Here is an 18,780-nt window from a genome sequence, read left to right on the forward strand (position 1 = left end):
CTGGAGACTGCTGACTATCTGATAGGTTAATGATGGCAAACTCAGGTGGGTTCCAACAGCAGGACTGTTCCTGAAAGGCGATGGGGCTGCTACTCCCTGGTTTTCAATGGCAGGACTTTGGCCAACAAAACTGCATCAAAAAGCTCACCAGGATATCTTGTTCCACCAGAAGATGATGCTGAACTTTCATTTGTCTGAGGCTGCTATCAAAGGAGAGAAAAAGCCCCAAACCTGGCCATGAGCAGGATGTGTGTGCAGACTTCCAGAAGCTTCAGATGCCCAGCAATGAGTGGCAGCCCCTGGAGCAGTGGAGGGTGTAGTGGACAAAGAGGAGAGGATTCCAGCCACCACGCCCTGGGGAAACACAAAGTGATGAGTTAGCAGTGGTGGGAGTGCTGGGCTTTATTAAGAGTCAGTGACACAGTCCACTCCTAGGGTTAAGGGTTAATTGTCATGAAAGCTGGATAGTGTACACCTCTGGATTCCTTCTGATGACATGTAATCCCTGTGACACATTTTAGATTCTGAGAGGCCCTCCGCAGAGTACAAGAGAAGTGCTGTAGTCCCTCCGCTTTGAGAAAACAAAAATGGGTAGGATGGGAAAAGGAGAGAGAACTGAGAATGGCTGCATATCAATTCATTCTGTTTTGTTTCTACAAGATGCTCCTCAGGAAACTAAAGGAGCCAACTTTCCTGAAGACCTCAGTTATATTCTGAGGAAAAGAATGAAGTCATTCTGTTGCTGGAAGACCTGGGTTCAAGCCCAGGCTTTGCCACTTTGTGCCTGTCTCCTCATCTGTAAAACTGGATAATATTCCTTACTGCTTGCGTTGGAGGGCTCTTGTTTGAGTGAGCAGCACTGGGCTGGAAGTCTGGACCACAATTCCAGCTCTTGCTCTGACAGGAACTCACTGGGTAAGTTAGTAAGCTCCCTAAGCTCTTTCTCCCTCAGTTTCTCAGTCTGTCAGAGGGTGTGATCTCACCAGTTACACTGACTTCTGTGAAGATAAAGACAAGGGGAGGTGTGAAGATTTTGCATAAACACCACTGCCTTGAATGTAACTAGCTGTTCAGTCACTCAGTTGTGTCCAGCTCTTTGCGGCCCCATGAACTGCAGCACGCTAGGCTTTCCAGCCCTTCAGTATCTCCCAGACCTTGTTCAAACTCGTGTCCATTGAGTCGGTGATGCTATCCAACCATTTCATCCTCTGTCGTCCTCTTCTTCTCCCGCCTTCAATCTTTCCCAGCATCAGCGTCTTTTCAAATGAGTCACTTCTTCGCATCAGGTGGCCAAAGTATTGGAGCTTCAGCTTCAGCATCAGTCCTTTCAATGAATATTCAGGACTGATTTCCTTTAGGATGGACTGGTTGAATCTCCTCGCAATCTAAGGGACTCTAAGCGTCTTCTCCAGTTCCGAAAGCATCAGTTCTTTGGCTGTCAGCCTGCTTTATGGCCCAGCTCTCACAGTCGTACATGACTACTGGAAAAACCACAGGTTTGTCATAGTTTTTCTTCTAAGGTGCAAAGTTGCACACCTTGTGCACGAAACTGCTCTCCCACAAACAACCAAAACTCATTTTACTTTAGATACAAAGATAGTATGCCTTTATGGGTGAAGTCCCTTAAAGCTAGACAATTTCTGGCCTGTCTTCCAGGGAAACAGAGTTCCAAATATGGGGACAAACTGAACATCAGTCAGGAGTCTTCCCCGAGTGGTCCGGGATTGCGAGGCTTCACGCGGCTCCCTTGCGCCACCTGGTGCCCCATTCCCGCAACTGCCCAGAAACCACGTGTAAGAAAGTGCTTACAACCTAACTACGCACTCTGGGTCAGGCCCGCCCCAGCCAATCGGCGAGGGGGAGGCGGGGCGGGAGAAAGCGGGAGTCCAATCGTTGCCCGCCTCCCGAGAAGAAGGCGGGGCTTGCGATTTACCACGTTGGGTTTGTCCGCAGCGCTAATTACTTTTTCCGAAGGCTGGGGAGCCTCACTCCGGCTGGCGCCGCCGCCTCGCGCGCTCCTGCTCCGCCGCGGCCGCGCGGGGGGGCGCCTGCTCCCGAGGACCATGTGTGACGGCGCCCTGCTGCCCCCCCTGGCCCTGCCCCTGCTGCTGCTGCTGCTCTGGGGACTGGACCCGGGCACAGGTAGCGCCCCGCTCCCGCCGCCCCTTCGCCGGCGCCTCCCGCGGCCACCCTCCGCCTGCCCTCCACGGCGGCCTCCGCCTGCTTGCGCGGCCGTGCCGCGGCTGCCGGCCGCGGACAGCCGCGGGGTCGAGGGGGCGCGGGCCGCGGCCGGAGGACTCGGCTCCGGGCGGCCGCCGGGGGTCCGGCTCCCCCGAGCGCCGTGTCCCCGGAGGGGCCCGGGCGGACGCGTCCGGAGTGGCGCGGGGCCCGGGCGGCGGCGCTGGCCGGCGCGGAGGTGCCCGGGCGAGGGACGGGACGAGGGCGCCGTCTCGGGACCGCGCTGGCGCTGGATGCCCGGTGCTGGCCCCCGCGAGCGGCAGGCGGGCGGGAGGGCGGGCCCCGCCGCGCTGACGCGTCTCGTCTCTCCCCGCAGCTGTCGGCGACGCGGCGGCCGACGTGGAGGTGGTGCTCCCGCGGCGGGTGCGCCTGGAAGACGTGCACCTGCCGCCCCTGCCCGGCGCCCCCGGGCCCCGCAGGCGCCGGCGGCCCCGCGCGCCCCCCGCAGCCCCGCGCGCCCGGCTCGGGGAGCGCGCCCTGCTGCTGCACCTGCCGGCCTTCGGGCGCGACCTGTACCTGCAGATGCGCCGCGACCTGCGCTTCCTGTCCGGCGGCTTCGAGGTGGAGGAGGCTGGCGCAGGCGGGCGGCACGGACGGTCAGCCGAGCTGTGCTTCTACTCCGGCAGCGTGCTCGGCCACCCCGGCTCCATCGTCTCGCTCAGCGCCTGCGGCGCCGCCGGCGGCCTGGTACAGCCCTTGCCACCTCCGGGTCTGCTTGGCGATCTGTCCGGGCGCCAAGGGTGGGGGTGAAGGGAGGTCTCTGGGGAGGGCTGGGATGGCGGTGGGGCCTTCCCTCCGGTGTGCTCTGCCGCTGGCAGGAGGGAGCACTTCCAACCTTCCAGAGGGTCTAGGAGCAGAGGGCAAGAAAGGGGAGTCACCTCGTTATCCACTGCTTTCAGTCATGAAAATTCAGAGGTGAGTTTGCGTCAGGCCAGCACCGACGTGGGGTGCACAGCGAGATAGCCGCAGCCTGCCCTGGAGCACAGGTCGGCCCAGATGAAGTCCGTCAGGCCCCTAGACTGAGACGTGCACCTGGCCCAGATGTAGAGAGAGCCCTGTTCGCTTCTGCACAGGTGTGCTGTGTGCGTGTCACGGGGAACACCGGTCTGTATGTGTCCAGTTCGTCTGTTCTTGAATTGTGGATGGAGTCAAGCATTGGCCTGCTTTCTGTAATTTTGAGTCTTTACCCAGGAAAGGATATTTGGAGGGGTCCCCGGACAGGCCTCTAACCTACTTTTCTTAGTTAAAACGTGGGAGTGAGGAATGGGAAGGTGTCCCTAATAGTTTTACCTTACGCTGCAAGCAGGCATTTGTTGGCACCTACCCTCAGCCAGGTCTGAGAAATGCTGACCTTGGTGATAAGCCCCTCTCTCTGTCCCTGGAAGTTCTCTGGATGTGGCAGTAATCTGCCCTTACCCCCCCCCCCCCCCGCCCCCACTCCTCCTGCGGTTGCCACACCTGTGGAGTGCTCAGAGGGAGGGAGGAAGTCCTTGGCACCTCTGCCCTGCCTTTGCACACTGGCTCACTTGGTTACATTGGTGCCCAAACAACACTTCTCAGCTTCTCATCGTGCCCCCAAGGGGCACAGATGGCTGGCAGATGGCCTGCCCCCGCCCGGCACAGCCTGAGATGGGCGCAGAACATGCTTCTCTATCTTCTGGGAAAGTGGTTTCTGATACTCCTCTGTGTCTGTCCTTTCCTGGCACAGGAAACTGCTTTCCCCACTTCACCTTCTAGAATTCTCCCACCCTTACCCACATAGCGTGCAACAAGTTGACATGAATCTGCCACAGAGGTCAGAAACCCTGATGGTCAGAGTCTTTATGTAAAACTGCTCTCTTCCCAGCAGTGTAGGGGAACTTAGGTAGTAATTCCCTGAACTTGGCCTTTACCAGTTCCCCTTGTAGGATTTTTTGAGTTCCGATAAGAATGTGATCTCCATTTGCTGGACTGGAGAAATTGGCATCTTTGGTTAAATGAGGAAAAGGGACTGTGGAGGGGCCTGGTAGGAGCTAGTGTGGAATAGCGGCGGGGAGTATGAGCTGTGGGTGAGGAGGCTTAAGTAGGGTGAGAAAGGCTCAGATCACTGAAGGACTCGGGTCAAGGCTGTATCATGTTCTGGGAGGGACTGGAAGGCCCACATCATTTTTCCTGTTTTTGCCAAAGTGTTTAAAGTCTAGGTCACATCACTGTACTGAACATGGAAACATCTGAATCCCATTTGCTGCGGTTTAGTGAGTTTCTGTAGAGGTCAGAGTTTATACTTCTTGGTGTAAAGTTTCCAGCGAGGCGCTATCTGCAAAGGAGCTGAGAGTGGATATCTGGATAACACTGATTTAAAGTCCTCCCGGAGTGAGTGCTGGGCCCTTTCACACATGGCTCTGAGCTGTGAGTTCCTTTCTGTCCTCCAGGTTTGCAGCAGGACTGCCCTTCCCTTCAGCACCATGTGAGGGCGCTGTGCTTTAGATAAAGGAACAGGCAAAGAGGCTGCGTTAAGCATGTGCCAGCTGCGGTGGGGGCCCCTCTAAGACTTTAGATTTTAAATTCATACTTCTGTGGTTTTGTCTGCCTTGTTCATCCCATTCATGTAAGCTGCACATTGGACTCCTCTTTCTAATACACCCTATAGAGGAAGGGCAGCGGTTCAGAGACTGCCCGGTGACTTGAAGTGGACCTGTTTGGTGGCAGAGTGGTCCTGCTCTTCTAGAAAAGAAAGCAGCAGGAATGTAGGCTAACCAGGTTCGCATCACACCCCACCTTTGATTTTGGTACTCGGTGTGCTTAAGACAGTTCTGCTGGGCGGTAACATTGTGTTAGCCCCTCTGGACCATGGTAGAAGCCCCGTGGAGATCTTGCTCGGGTTGTGTGTTTTTCAGCACAGGCTCAACCATGAGGAATGGGGGAAGGAATAATGCCCAGTAGATGAGTTTTGGTGCCCACAGTTGGGAGCATTCCAAAGCCTCGCTGTGTCTGAAGAATCATGTAGAGAAGGGTTGGCAAACCGTTTCTGGAAAGGACCAAGTAGTAAACACTGCAGGCTTTGCAGGCCATGCGGTCTCTGTCCCAACTACTCAACACCGCCATTTGAGTGCAGAAGCAGCCATAAGACGGTAAAGAAACAGGTGGGCATGGATGTGTTCGATAAAATTTTATTCTGGTGTTGAGTTTGAATTAAACCTGCTGCATCTCACATCTCCGGAACGGCCTAATGAGGAGCATTGCCTGCAGGGACAGGTGTGTGGGCTCTGCTCCCTGAGCTGTCTGTCCCCTGAGACGTTTGATACCTGTTTGAAGGAGATGCATGATTAAAATAGATGTTCCTTAATTGTTTATGGGGGCAGGGGAAGTAAATCTCACACTCCATCTTGCTCTCCACCCTTGGAGCCCTGCCTTATGACAGTGGGCGGAGGTGGGGGTCTGTGGCGTTTCCCTTCTCTGTCTTACCTTGAAAAGCTGTGTAAGCTGCCTTTTTTGATCTTCAGAGACCATGGGCTCAAGTATTAATTGGTTTACGTTTATGCATCTTCATTTTATTTACATTTCAGAGAAGTCCTCAGACATAACAGGTTTGGGGAAGTTTCTGTAACTGTATATAACTTCAAAGCAGTGAACTCTGGGCATGCTAGGAAGGTATTTTCCCTCCCAGAGGATTTATGTGAGTTTGGGTCAGCTGCCTCGTGTGAATGGGACCAGATCATGGAAGGCTGGCGGAATCTGAAGAAACTTCTGGTTGAGATGCACCAGAGCAGGCAGTGGAGGTGGAATGGCAGAGACAGAGTGAGCATCCGTCTCTGAAAAGACTCAGTGCTGCCTGTCGGAAGCAAGAGGACGGAGAGGCTGTTCTTGTCCCCATGTGTGAGGAGAGGAGGGCGGACAGGCGGAGCGTCTGGTCTGCTGGACAGGGGCCATCCTGCCTCACGAGCACCAGGTCAGGGAAGTCCCTGGCCGGAACATGCCCGCCTCTTAGCTGGGGCTGTGGCCTATGGGGGTGCGCTGTGGGCAAGATGCTGGGGCCACCTGGGACGCCCAGGGGCTCTGGGGTATGGCCCTTTTTCCAGGCCACCCAGGAGGAACAGGAGGTCAGGGCTGGTCCCAGGACACCTTCTCTGGAGTCACATCCACGCTCAGAGATGCTGGCTTATGTCTGTCTCACCCAGGCTGGTCACTGGGGCCCCATGGACCAGCCGGCCTAGCTCTGCCCAGTGCCTGACCACAAGGCAGGGCCTGGGCGGTAGCCCCTCACCCATGTGCTCCCCACACTCTTAGTTCTCATAGCTCTTCCTTCCAGTCTGCTCAGGAGCTTTTGGGCTTCCCTGGTGGCTCAGATGGTAAAGCGTCTGCCTACAATGTGGGAGACCTGGGTTCAATCCCTGGGTCAGGAAGATCTCCTGGAGAAGGCAGTGGCAACCCACTCCAGTATTCTTGCCTGGAGAATCCCATGGATGGAGGAGCCTGGTAGGCTACAGTCCATGGGGTCACAGAGAGTTGGACATGACTGAGCAACTTCACTTTCTTTTGGGAGAGTGCTCACTTTTCCCACAGGGGAAGAAATGTGGTCCAGATAAGAATGGAGTGGAACTAAGGTCAGCCAGGCAGTCAGCAGGTGGCTTAGAAGAGTTGGGGGCCCACACTCTCAAGAGGGCAGCGTGATATCAGTGATGAAGAGGCCAGTTTGGGAGGTTGCTGCCTCTCCCTTTAGAGTTGCCCAACTCACTTTTCATTGACCACAAAATTGCCCAGCTTTTAAATGTAGCATTATTTGATCACTTGTAGCTGAGTAGGAAGCAGTCTTGGCAAAAGCTGTGTGGTGTGGAGGCCACGCCAGGTTATCCTGCATCATGATATTGATACAGGTGTGGGGAAGGCACGCAGCCCTTAGTCATTCATCAGTTAATGTTACTAAAGAATTTATCATGCACAGCATAAATATATTTGGAAAATGCAAAACAGTTTTTAAAGCTTTGTGAAAAGGACCAGTCTCAACTGGTCTTAATTGGATGTTAAGGAAAGCAAGGAGGGAAAAGACAGTTGTGAAATTTGGGATGTGGAGGAACTGAAGGGGAGAAGTTGGAGCATAGAATTCTAAGGCCTCCCACCAGCTCCTCTGGAAGGATGCTCACTCTGCTTGATGGTAAATCTCTGTACCCACCGCTCATGAGCATCAGGCTGCCTATGACCGTAACCCCGAATACCTGAGCCTATCTAGTTACTTCCCTAGGGTATGTAGCTAGATTTTCCCATCTGAACTTTGTATTTAGTTGGCAACCTGTTAAAAAAGAAGTACAAGGTGGGATGGTGAACTGAAGGTGTCTTCTTTGATGGCATTCTTGGAGCTTATTTCCTGAATTCTGAGATAGTGCAGACCTTGGATATGTGGAATAGGAGATGCTTTTGCAGCCAGTACATCCTGGGGAACCACTCAGAGTCAGCGTGCGTGCTTCTGCACACGGGCTCACAGGTGCACCATCACACCCATATTCTTTTGGAAGTGAGACTGCTCTGGGCTGTGATCTTGAGCAAGTCGCTTACCTCCTTTGAATGCCCCTGTCTGCAGTCATACAGGGTGAATAACACTGGCTTTGCGTGGCTCTCGATAGAATGAAGTAAGATAGAGTCTGAAATCAGTTAACGAGAACCTGGCATGTTAAGGTATTGGAAACACATTTCTTCTCTTGCCCCACAGGCTGTTTCCAGACTTTTCCATTTATAGATCAACCACCCAGTCAAGGCTGTTGACTGAATGAGCAGATCATTATCATACACCTGCCGTGTGTAGGACCCTCTGATAGCTCCCAGTGAGCCTCAGAAGTAGGGTGTGGGGCCCTGTCTTGGAAGGTTCGAAGGGGAAGGATCATACTCTTGAGCCTGCAGGGTGGGGGTGGGGAGGGGGTGTTGGGTGGGAGGAAGCAGGGTGGGGTGGGCTTGGCTCTGGGTCTCGTGGGGCGGGGTGGGAGCAAAGATGGCCGAGTCTCCGGGCCAGGGCCTTCCCTAAGTCAGGGCCCTGCGAGCTGGGATGGAGGTGGGGGCGGACTGAATGGATAGGTGTGTGGAATGGAGGAGGCTGGGCCAGAGTGCCCACGCAGAGTTCATCCTTTATGAGTGGTTCTCAGCCCTGAGCTGTCATCGGCGTTCCCGGCAGCATTTGCTACCTGACTTGCTGGGCCCCATCCCCCAGGTTTTCTGATCCATCTGGCGGTAGCCCCGAGAGCTTGAGCTCTGACAGGTTCTCAGGTGCTGCTGCTGGTCAGGGACCATTTTGAGGCTCACTGGCCTGGAGACCACGAGAGGGCATTTCTGGCTACTGACCAGGGAGCCCCTGGTGAGAGCAGTGTGGGGAGGACAGGAGCAGGGCGCGTTTGGAAGGGCGAGGCGATGGGCCTCAAGGCTTGGGTGGTAGAAGCAGAGAGGACAGCTACATGAGAGGGGTCTGAAGGAGGGGGTCTGTGACTGACTGTCTAGTGGTGGAATCAGGGGGGCTGACTTTGGAGTAAAGACCGAGAATCTGTGTTCAGACCAATTGACGTTTGCAGAGGCAGCAGCGCGACCCTGAAAGGGGGGCTCCTTGTGGAGGTTGGGAGGCCCCTCATGCCTGTGCTGTATCAGGGATGCTCCTTCTGGGACAGGTTTGAGCTCCCCCTCTCAGAAAGTCTGAGGCCAGTGTAGCAGGGCCTGCAGCCCCAGGACTGTTTTTCCTTCTTGGGAGCAGACTTGCTCTCTCCTCTCCAACCCGCTGCACTCACCCGTGCACGGGGAGGAGGCCCCCGAAGGCCCGGTTCAGTGAACCCGGGAGCTGTGGCCTCCTGAAAAGGAGAGGCTTGGAAGGCTCCCTGGGCACTGAAGTCCCCGTGCGGCCTTTGTAGGATGGCGAGGTTACCAGTCACAAGGCAGGTCCCCTCAGACATGGGGCAGAGCATCAGCTGGTCCAGAACATGTGTGCAACATGTTAAACGCATTTTTCATGTTATGCAAAGAAGTCTCGCTAATATTAGGAAGTTACAAACCTTTCTAACCTTCATTCATTTTTCCAGCTGCAGGGAGAGCTAGTCCTGCTTCAGGGGGTGGGGTGGGGTTAATAATACTCAGATTATAATGCTCTCTTAAAGCAGCACTGAAACCCCTCAAAGCCAGCTTCCAGAACAAAGGGAAATGAAAGGGAACCACTCAGAACTTTTGTAATATCAGGTTACACCTGATACATTTTATTTGCCCCAAACTTCTTTAAAGGTAAAGCATCTGCCTGCCATGCAGGAGACCTGGGTTTGATCCCTGGGTCAGGAAGATCCCCTGGAGAAGGAGATGGCAATCCACACCAGTACTCTTGCCTGGAAAATTTCATGGATGGATGAGGCCGGTGGGCTACAGTCCATGGGATCACGGAGTCGCACACGACTGAGCAACTTCGACAAACTTCTTTAGTAGGATACCAAATCTTAGAAGATGTAAGATTTCCCTTTTCATTTCATCGAGGATTGTTGTCTCCTTTAAAAGCCAGAGGCCACTGGATTTCCAGTCCTGTCTTCCAGGGGAGTCCAGTCCCCTTCAGATGGGGCCTGCAGCACTCTTGCGTATACTGTGATCTGAGCCATTTCCTTGCTGCTGTCTGTGGAACAGGGAGGCTTTGCAAGAGCACTTCCCGGTGGCTCACTTCTCGGTGAGCAGAGGAGTAATGCCAACCCAGCAAGCCCTGCTCAGCTCCTGGGCCACAGGGCAGAATGCCCCGTCAGGAAGGCCCAGGCTGGTGCAGCTGCTCCGCGCCCAGGCACCTCCCGATGCTGGATCCACGCGGGAGGCAGCCGCCTCTCCGGCAGCCAGCTGGAAGCTAGGAAAGTGGTTCTTGACCCTGGCTGCATCAGAGTCTCCCAGTGAGCTTAAAAAAACACCAGTGCCTGAGTTTCACCCCCAGGGATCTAACTCACATGGCCTGGAGTGGGGCCTGGGCCTCAGGAGTCCTCAGAACCAGCCAGGCAACAGCAGCATGCAACCGGGGACAGGACCGAGGCCGCAGGGCTGCGAGAGTGCCGTGCTGGGGCCTTCTAGTCCGCGCCGGCCCGTCCAGTGCGTGCTGTTCCGCCTGTTTCATTTGATCCATCCCAGTACAGTCCCGTTCACTCACATTTTTCTTGAGTCAGTCTTCTGTGGCAGACACTGGAAACATAAGGAGGCATAATTCTGATCCTGCCTAAAGAGAACAAACTATGCCCTGAGCTGTGACAGATGCCCTCTAACACAGCAGGTAGTGGGCTGGGATACAGAGTGCCAGCGAAGGGGACTGGTTTTTGTAGGGGAAGGGGAGGGAGAGGATGGCTAGGGAAAGGGCTGACAGGTTTTTCCCCTGTGCTGGATTGTGTGTGTATGTGTGCGTGTGCATGTGTGTATATGTGTGTGTGTGCATGTGTGTATATGCATGTGTGTGCTTGTGTGTATATGTGTGTGCTTGTGTGTATATGTGTGTGCTTGTGTGTATGTGTGTGCATGTGTGTATGTGTGTGTATGTGTATATGTGTGTGCATGTATATGTGTGTATGTATGTCTGTATGTGTATTTGTGTATATGTATGTCTCTGCATGTGTGTGTCTGTGTGTGTGTGTGGCAGGGAGGGTGGTGGTGGTGGTGGAGACAACACTTTTCACAGAACGTCTTATCACCGCGATGACCCAGTGGGTGTTGGTGAGGCTTCAGGGTGCCCGCTGGCAGCGCTTGGGGAGGGCAGGGGCAAGTCCCTCCTCATGGTGGCTTCTGGGCGGGCAGGCTGTGCCCTACGCCCCCTCCAGGTGCTTGTTCTGGCCACAGGCCTGCTTGAAACTCCGGGCTCAAGGGGACGCGTGACTGCGCAGTTGAATACAGGTCTTTGGCCCATGTGTCTGTTTCACCAATTTTGCTATTCTTTTTCCTGAGTAGTTGAAACGAGCATGTGGGTCCCTGTGAAAATGACCATCTAAGGCAAAAATGCCACCAGGAGGTGGGACCGTGGTTATGTGTGTGTGCGCGCACGTGCCTGTAGGCTTTCTTACCATGGTGAGATTCTCTGTGCTGTGTCACGCCAGAACTACTGGCTAGCTGGTCTTTGACCCTGCGGCTCGGATGCTGGGCTGAGTGGAGGATAACTGGCTTGGAAAGTGCTAGACACAAGGGGGGCTTTGCCCTCCCACAGCCCGAGCATTTTGGGAGGTTGGGACCCTGTCAGAATGGAGCATGTCCTCCAGGGAGCACAGCCTCCTTCCATGCGGGGCCATCTGCCAACTTTGTTTCAACCATGGACGTTTCCACTGACAGTTCTCGAGGGGTTCTGCCCTGAAGCTTTCCGGTGGGGATCTGCACTGCCCCCCACAGCCACCTCCCTGAAGTGTCACAGTGAACAGACTCAGGTTTTAACTTCAAAGGAGACGGGAGAAAGCTGTGCTTCCCGGCAGGTCAGGCAGTACCACTTTAAGACAGTTTTATTTGGGCAGTAAAATCTCTTGAGTTGTTCTTGGCAGAAGTTCTAATGAAATGGAAACCTTGCAATCTGCTTAGAGCAGTAAGTATGGTCTCACCCTGTGATTTGGGGACTAAAACTTGTAGGCGATCTTCGTAATTGATCTGATTTATTTCCAAAGGATTCGTATTGATGCATCCTTTCAGAAGGTAGAGGAGTCTGTATCCCTTGGTGTGAGTAAACTTTGTACCTGAGGCTGGAGGAACTGCTGAGCTGTGGTGGAGACCAGTGCTTCTCAAAGTGTGGTCCTCAGGGCTACAGCAGCAGTATCATCTGGGGACTTGTTAGAAATGAGTGTTCTTGGTGAGCATCCACGCCCTCCAGGTGATTTTGATGCACACTGGAGTTTGAGAGGCATTGCTTTAGTATGTTTATAGCTTTTAGAAAGTAGTGTGGAGGGAGAGAGAAGCAGGGATGTCCGTGACCACCTAAGACAGATTGGCTCTATCTCCCGAATCCGTGCTGGCAAAGGTGGTCCCGAGTGAACCCAGAACAGGGTCTGTGGGCTGCAGGGTCCAGCAGGCAAACATGGATAATACCCAGTCAGGTTCCTTGTGGGAGGTTCACCTTGTTTTGTTGATGACTCAGAGGGAAGCTAGCGGCAAGTATCCTGGGAAGGAGGGCAGACTTTAATGCTGTCAACATTAGTTCCAAATGAAGGGAAAAGTTATCTGCATTGTATATATGTTTTTAAGAATTAATAGTCACTCCATTAAAGTGACAAGTTAAGAATCCTAGTCTTTAAGTTTTTTGTTCAATTTGCAAATCATGTTATCATTATAATCTAGCAAGTTTTTGAAATTCTTTTTTTTTTCATTTATTTTTATTAGTTGGAGGCTAATTACTTTACAGTATTGTAGTGGGTTTTGTCATACATTGACATGAATTAGCCATGGATTTACATGTATTCCCCATCCCGATCCCCACTCCCACCTCCCTCTCTACCCGATCCCTCTGAGTCTTCCCAGTGCACCAGGCCCGAGCACTTGTCTCATGCATCCAACCTGGGCTGGTGATCTGTTTCACTATAGATAATATACTTGTTGCAATGCTGTTCTCTCAAAACATCCCACCCTCGCCTTCTCCCACAGAGTCCAAAATTCTGTTCTGTACATCTGTGTCTCTTTCTGTTTTGCATATAGGGTTATCGTTACCATCTTTCTAAATTCCATATATATGTGTTAGTATGCTGTAGTGTTCTTTATCTTTCTGGCTTACTTCACTCTGTATAATGGGCTCCAGTTTCATCCATCTCATTAGAACTGATTCAAATGAATTCTTTTTAATGGTTGAGTAATATTCCATGGTGTATATGTACCACAGCTTCCTTATCCATTCGTCTGCTGATGGGCATCTAGGTTGCTTCCATGTCCTGGCTATTATAAACAGTGCTGCAATGAACATTGGGGTGCATGTGTCTCTTTCAGATCTGGTTTCCTCGGTGTGTATGCCCAGAAGTGGTATTGCTGGGTCATATGGCAGTTCTATTTCCAGTTTTTTAAGAAATCTCCACACTGTTCTCCATAGCGGCTGTACTAGTTTGCATTCCCACCAACAGTGTAAGAGGGTTCCCTTTTCTCCACACCCTCTCCAGCATTTATTGCTTGTAGACTTTTGGATAGCAGCCATCCTGACTGGCGTGTAATGGTACCTCATTGTGGTTTTGACTTGCATTTCTCTGATAATGAGTGATGTTGAGCATCTTTTCATGTGTTTTTTAGCCATCTGTATGTCTTCCTTGGAGAAATGTCTGTTTAGTTCTTTGGCCCATTTTTTGACTGGGTCATTTATTTTTCTGGAATTGAGCTACAGGAGTTGCTTGTATATTTTTGAGATTAATCCTTTGTTGCTTCGTTTGCTATTATTTTCTCCCAATCTGAGGGCTGTTTTTTCACCTTGCTTATAGTTCCCTTTGTTGTGCAAAAGCTTTTAAGTTTAATTAGGTCCCATTTGTTTATTTTTGCTTTTATTTCCAATATTCTGGGAGGTAGGTCATAGAGGATCCTGCTGTGATTTATGTCGGAGAGTGTTTTGCCTATGTTCTCCTCTAGGAGTTTTATAGTTTCTGGTCTTACATTTAGATCTTTAATCCATTTTGAGTTTATTTTTGTGTATGGTGTTAGAAAGAGTTCTAGTTTCATTCTTTTACAAGTGGTTGACCAGATTTCCCAGCATCACTTGTTAAAGAGGTTGTCTTTTTTCCATTGTATATCCTTGCCTCCTTTGTCGAAGATAAGGTGACCATAGGTTCGTGGATTTATCTCTGGGCTTTCTATTCTGTTCCATTGATCTCTATTTCTGTCTTTGTGCCAGTACCATACTGTCTTGATGACTGTGGCTTTGTAGTATAGTCTGAAGTCAGGCAGGTTGATTCCTCCAGTTCCATTCTTCTTTCTCAAGATTACTTTGGCTATTTGAGCTTTTTGGATTTCCATACAAATTGTGAAATTATTTGTTCTAGTTCTGTGAAAAATACCGTTGGTAGCTTAATAGGGATTGCATTAAATCTATAGATTGCTTTGGGTAGTATAGCCATTTTGACAATAATGATTCTTCCAATTCTTTTTAAAGAGCTTTTGGATAACATTTGGTCCTGTTTACAAATCTGGTGATGAACAACATTTAAACCTTTAAAACCATGTTCAGCAATTTAGCATATTCAGTTTCATTTTCTAGTTCTTTTGTAGTCTGATTAAAGAGTAAATCCTTTGCAAGAACTTAAATGGTTCTTATAAATAACGAGTTACTAGTCTTGTAAAGAAGTCTTAAGTTCTCTTATACATTCTGATACTGCTTACAAACCTGATAAGATTTTAAAGTTACAGGTCTAAATCACTGATGTACTTTAAATTAGAACCCAAATCTAATTCATTAGGTACTCTGCCAAGTTCTCTTGAAACACTGAAGAAAATCTACAAATGTCCTATCACCAAACTATTAACACTAAGATCTGACTCCATCCTCTCTAATTCTGGTAATCCCAAGGGATAAGTTTCTATGTAAAATTCTAAATAGTCTAAGGAGGGATTCTAAATAGTCTAAACAGTGATCCCTAGGGATATTTATATATATACATATATATATATATATACTTTTTTTTCTTATTCAGGATATAATTGTCATTCATTCCCAACACTTTTGGAGGTACCTCCTCAGGCTGACTTTTGGGGGATGACTTAAAAAGAGTTTAATAAGTTTAAAAAAAAAAACAGAATAATATATCTTTGAAAGTGAACACAGAGAACGGGTGCTGTTGTGCCTCAGCCTCTGCCTTCCATCACCTGCTCCCCAGCACGACTGCTGGGTCACACACAAGCTCATTTCTGGGCTCCATGAATTCGTGGACCCTGCAGAGCCGCAGCCCCAGCGTGGGCCCAGGCCTCGGCGGGGTGGCCTCCCCAGCCTCTGCCGCTGGTCCTGGACAGGCGCGAGCGAGGATGACTGATGTCTGCTTTTCTCTTTCTGGGCAGGTTGGCCTCATCCAACTTGGGCAGGAGCAGGTGCTCATCCAGCCCCTCAACAGTTCCCAGGGACAAGAGCATCTGATCAGCCGCAAGTGGTCCTTGACGCCCAGCCCCTCTCCCAAGGCCCAGATGCCCGGGCAGCTCTGCCAGGTCCTCACAGGTGAGTCTGGGAAACAGCATGAATGACTCACAGCACGTGCTCGTTTGATACTATCAAGCATCCCTAGACCATCCCCATTGATGTGTCTCCAAATGTACTGAAATCCTGTGAGCAAGAACTTAGCTTTCCTGTGTTTTGAAAGCTATTTTTTTATTGCCCATAAGGCCACTTTCTTTTCCTTTCTATGTGTATTTATATCAGTGTTTCATGTGTAGTCGCCCTTTGAAAAACACATTTGTAGAAAGAACCAAGGATCTCTTTGTTATATCTCAGTTTTGTAGACTAGGAGCAAGTTGAGGCTTGAAAAACCTCAGTGGCTTATCGTTGGCAAGCCCAAGGTTGGTGGCAGAGCTCCAGTAACTCCTTCCCTGCACTCCTTGGCCAGAGCGTGCTCTTCTGTACAGCAGTCCTCAGTCTTGGCTGCACTGATCAGAATCAGCTGGGGAACTTAGGAAACAGTGGTTCTCAAAGTGTGACCCCTGGGCCAGTAGCACCAGCATCACCAGGGAGTCTGTTGGAACTGCGTGTTCTCATATACCCCTCCCCAGTCCAGCCTGAATCAGAGACCATGGCGGTGGGGCCAGGTAAATCTGATCAAGTTAGGGGTGAGAGCCATTGTTTTAAAAAGTGGTGTGCACCAGCCAGTCCCCCCAAGTCCTGATCTAATTGGTCTGAGCGTGACTTGGATGTGTTTTTAAAGGTGGTTCTGATGAGCAGTCTGGGCTGAGAACCCAGGGTTCTTGTACTCTGTGGCTCTGTTTGGACAGCCTGTGGATTACCGTTGGTGTTTAAGGACCTCTCATGGTGCTGGATCACTAGCCGTCTGCCTGTCGGTGTCTCTTGATGAAGATGATAGTTTACTGCTCACGGGTGGTACTTCCTCCCTTTTGGGTCAGCCTTAGTGGATCATTTTTTCTCTATCTCCTCTCAAAGTGAATGACTAGTGATCATTCTAAATCTGCAATTTCTGCATCTGCTCTGAAAATATTGTTTTGGAGATAGAGGTTCTCAACTCTGGCTGTCCATTGGTATCACCTGGGGTACCTTAACAACTAGTCACACCCAGGTCCTGTCCCCAGAGAGCCACTTTCATTGGTCTGGGGTGCAGCCGGGGCATCTGGCAATTTGAAACCTCCCCAGGTGGTTCTAACGTTCAGCTGGCGCTGAGAACTGCTGCACTCAGACGTTCTAAACATGAGTAATAGCACCTGTGGACCATTGAAAGCAGGGCTTTCTCAGGTGAGAACCACCAAGCAGGGCCAAGAGCAAATATGTTTTATTCTTACTTTCCCTCTACTCGAGCCAGTGCTGCTCAGCTGCTAGTCACTGACCAGAGACCTGGGGTGCCTGTGGGTGGTATCATGGAATATTTGTCTGACTACCAGCTGCCATCCTCTTTGGGGCCGTGATACCAAGGATTGCTGACAATATGATAAATTGTGCTGGTATTTGCATTTTTGTCCCTAAGGTTCGTACGGAGGCACTCTTGAGAGACTGTTCTGCCTTTAGTGAAGGAAATAAAATGTGCAAAGCCAGGGTAAGGGAGGATGTGATGGAAATTAAGTTGAAAAAAGAGTGGTCATGCAAGGCTGCAGAGAGAAATTTCTGAATTTGCCTAAAAAATAATCCTCTTCCCAGCCCCCAGATCTCTCATCAACATGCTCTGCAGAGAGAAATTTCTGAATTTGCCTAAAAAATAATCCTCTTCCCAGCCCCCAGATCTCTCATCAACATGCTCTGCCATGTAGGAGCACGTGTTTGTTTAAGGTGATGCCAGCTCAGGCTCTGTCTTGGGTAGGAGCACAGACTTAGGAGAAAAGTATAGATTTTGCTTCTGGTCCTTCTTGCTCTGTGTGAAATACTCAGTAAACTTTGTTGCTGTGTGAAGAAAGACAACAGGCCTTCTCAGAGGCTTAGCTAATAAGCAGTTCATTAGGCCCTATCTAGTTTGGATTATCTTTTAAATGTTGTGGGTTTAGGAACTGGAAAAATTAATTTACTGGGACGCCAGCAGAATACATTCTTGACGTTTCCTGGAAAGAGTAATCAGATTAATCCATGGTTTCCCATGGGAGCGTGTTCTTTATGGCCGAGCACGGCAGTCATCAGTGCCGTATGCCTTCTCACTGATCTTGTGTCGCCCCAACCCTGGACATGGCCTGCAGGTGGGCAGCTGGCCCAGGCAGGTGAGGAGCAGTCTGATGACGCCTTCTCCTCCGTGAGGCACTCAGTTGATCTGCTGATTGAGTCTCGGTAAGCCACCGTGTTGTCTAGGGGCAGAGAGGCTGACACAGGAGAGGCGACCTGGGAGGAATCACTGCCTTCTATTTTGTACACAGAGGCTGCATTTCTAGCTCAGAGGCTAGAGGCTAAAAGAGTCGGGGCTTCCAGAGAGGGGACAGGCAGATCCTATTTCCTTTATAGCTTCTTTTAGGACCTTATAAATTAATTCATAAAATATCACTCCAGCTTGGAACTTGGCATGAAAATATGGAGCCTGTGAGCCTTTTTTCCTTTTCCTTTCTTTCTTTTTTTTTTTTTTTTTTGGTGAGCATGAGTATTTGAAAGTATTTTTGGCTATTCTCAAACACTAAAATGGTACTTTGGATGTTTTGAAATGACGCTTGATTTTTTTGAGTGGTTATTTTGACTTCAAAACTTTTTGTCTGCCTGCTATGCTTATTTTAATCCCTTCATTCAGATTCAGTTTAGAATCTTCCCACTAGCACTTTCATGGTTTTTAAGTAACAATTTGAATCTCTTCTCATTCACTATGGTAGATGTAAACATGTGGATGGTTCAAGTAGATTGTAAAATAATAAAACTAGTTTTCTATGAGGCACTGTCAAAACAGGAATACTGCAGTGTTTTGCATGGTGGTGGGCTCTTTAGAACACAGACACATCAATGCCATTCTGTGAAGTCATTGCTGTCTACTTTTATCATTTGTTTTGTTATAATTGTTTTAAAAATAATGCAGTTATTTTATAGTATTGTTTCATTCATTTATATCATTCTAAAGTTAATTTTAGTGAGTGTTCAGAGGATATCATAATGACTCAGAAATTGTGTATGTCAATTTATGCAGAAATTTGCATGTGTAATAATACCTGTATATACTCTGTAAAAAAAAATTGGTTGGAAGTTGTGCTTTGTGTCTCTTTAGAGACACATTTGGTTAGAAATGACAGAAATCAAACTGGCTTAAACACTAAATGACATCACTGCCATGGGCCCCTGGAGCTGAGGAGCAGAGTAGGAGGTTGGACCCAGGTCAGCCTTGACCACGGCGGTTCTGTATCTGACAGCTTTGTCCCAGCTGGCTTCTCTTCTGGTGATAAAGCGGTCCCTGGGATGAGGAGCTGATCCCTTCTGTTTAATGAGGAGTTCGGGTGGGTTGACTTGGATTGTGACTTGAATCCCTTTTGGTTCGCCCCTCGTTT

The 18,780-nt window shown here is 50.1% G+C and overlaps 1 protein-coding gene across 2 annotated transcripts in view; it reads left to right on the plus strand.

Annotated features, from left to right (window-relative positions):
• Positions 1-1,983: 1,983 nt before the first annotated feature.
• Positions 1,984-18,780, plus strand: part of ADAMTS17 (ADAM metallopeptidase with thrombospondin type 1 motif 17) — a 398,742-nt gene continuing 381,945 nt past the window's right edge. For both annotated transcript variants that reach the window (XM_070478143.1, XM_070478144.1), the window contains exons 1-3: positions 1,984-2,142; positions 2,555-2,925; positions 15,184-15,337. In XM_070478143.1, the coding sequence (XP_070334244.1) occupies positions 2,064-2,142; positions 2,555-2,925; positions 15,184-15,337 (604 nt within the window). In that variant the 5' untranslated portion in view covers positions 1,984-2,063. The remainder of the gene's footprint in view (positions 2,143-2,554; positions 2,926-15,183; positions 15,338-18,780) is intronic.

The sequence above is a fragment of the Odocoileus virginianus genome, chromosome 16 (assembly GCF_023699985.2).
Source record: "Odocoileus virginianus isolate 20LAN1187 ecotype Illinois chromosome 16, Ovbor_1.2, whole genome shotgun sequence".
Classification (NCBI taxonomy): domain Eukaryota; kingdom Metazoa; phylum Chordata; class Mammalia; order Artiodactyla; family Cervidae; genus Odocoileus; species Odocoileus virginianus.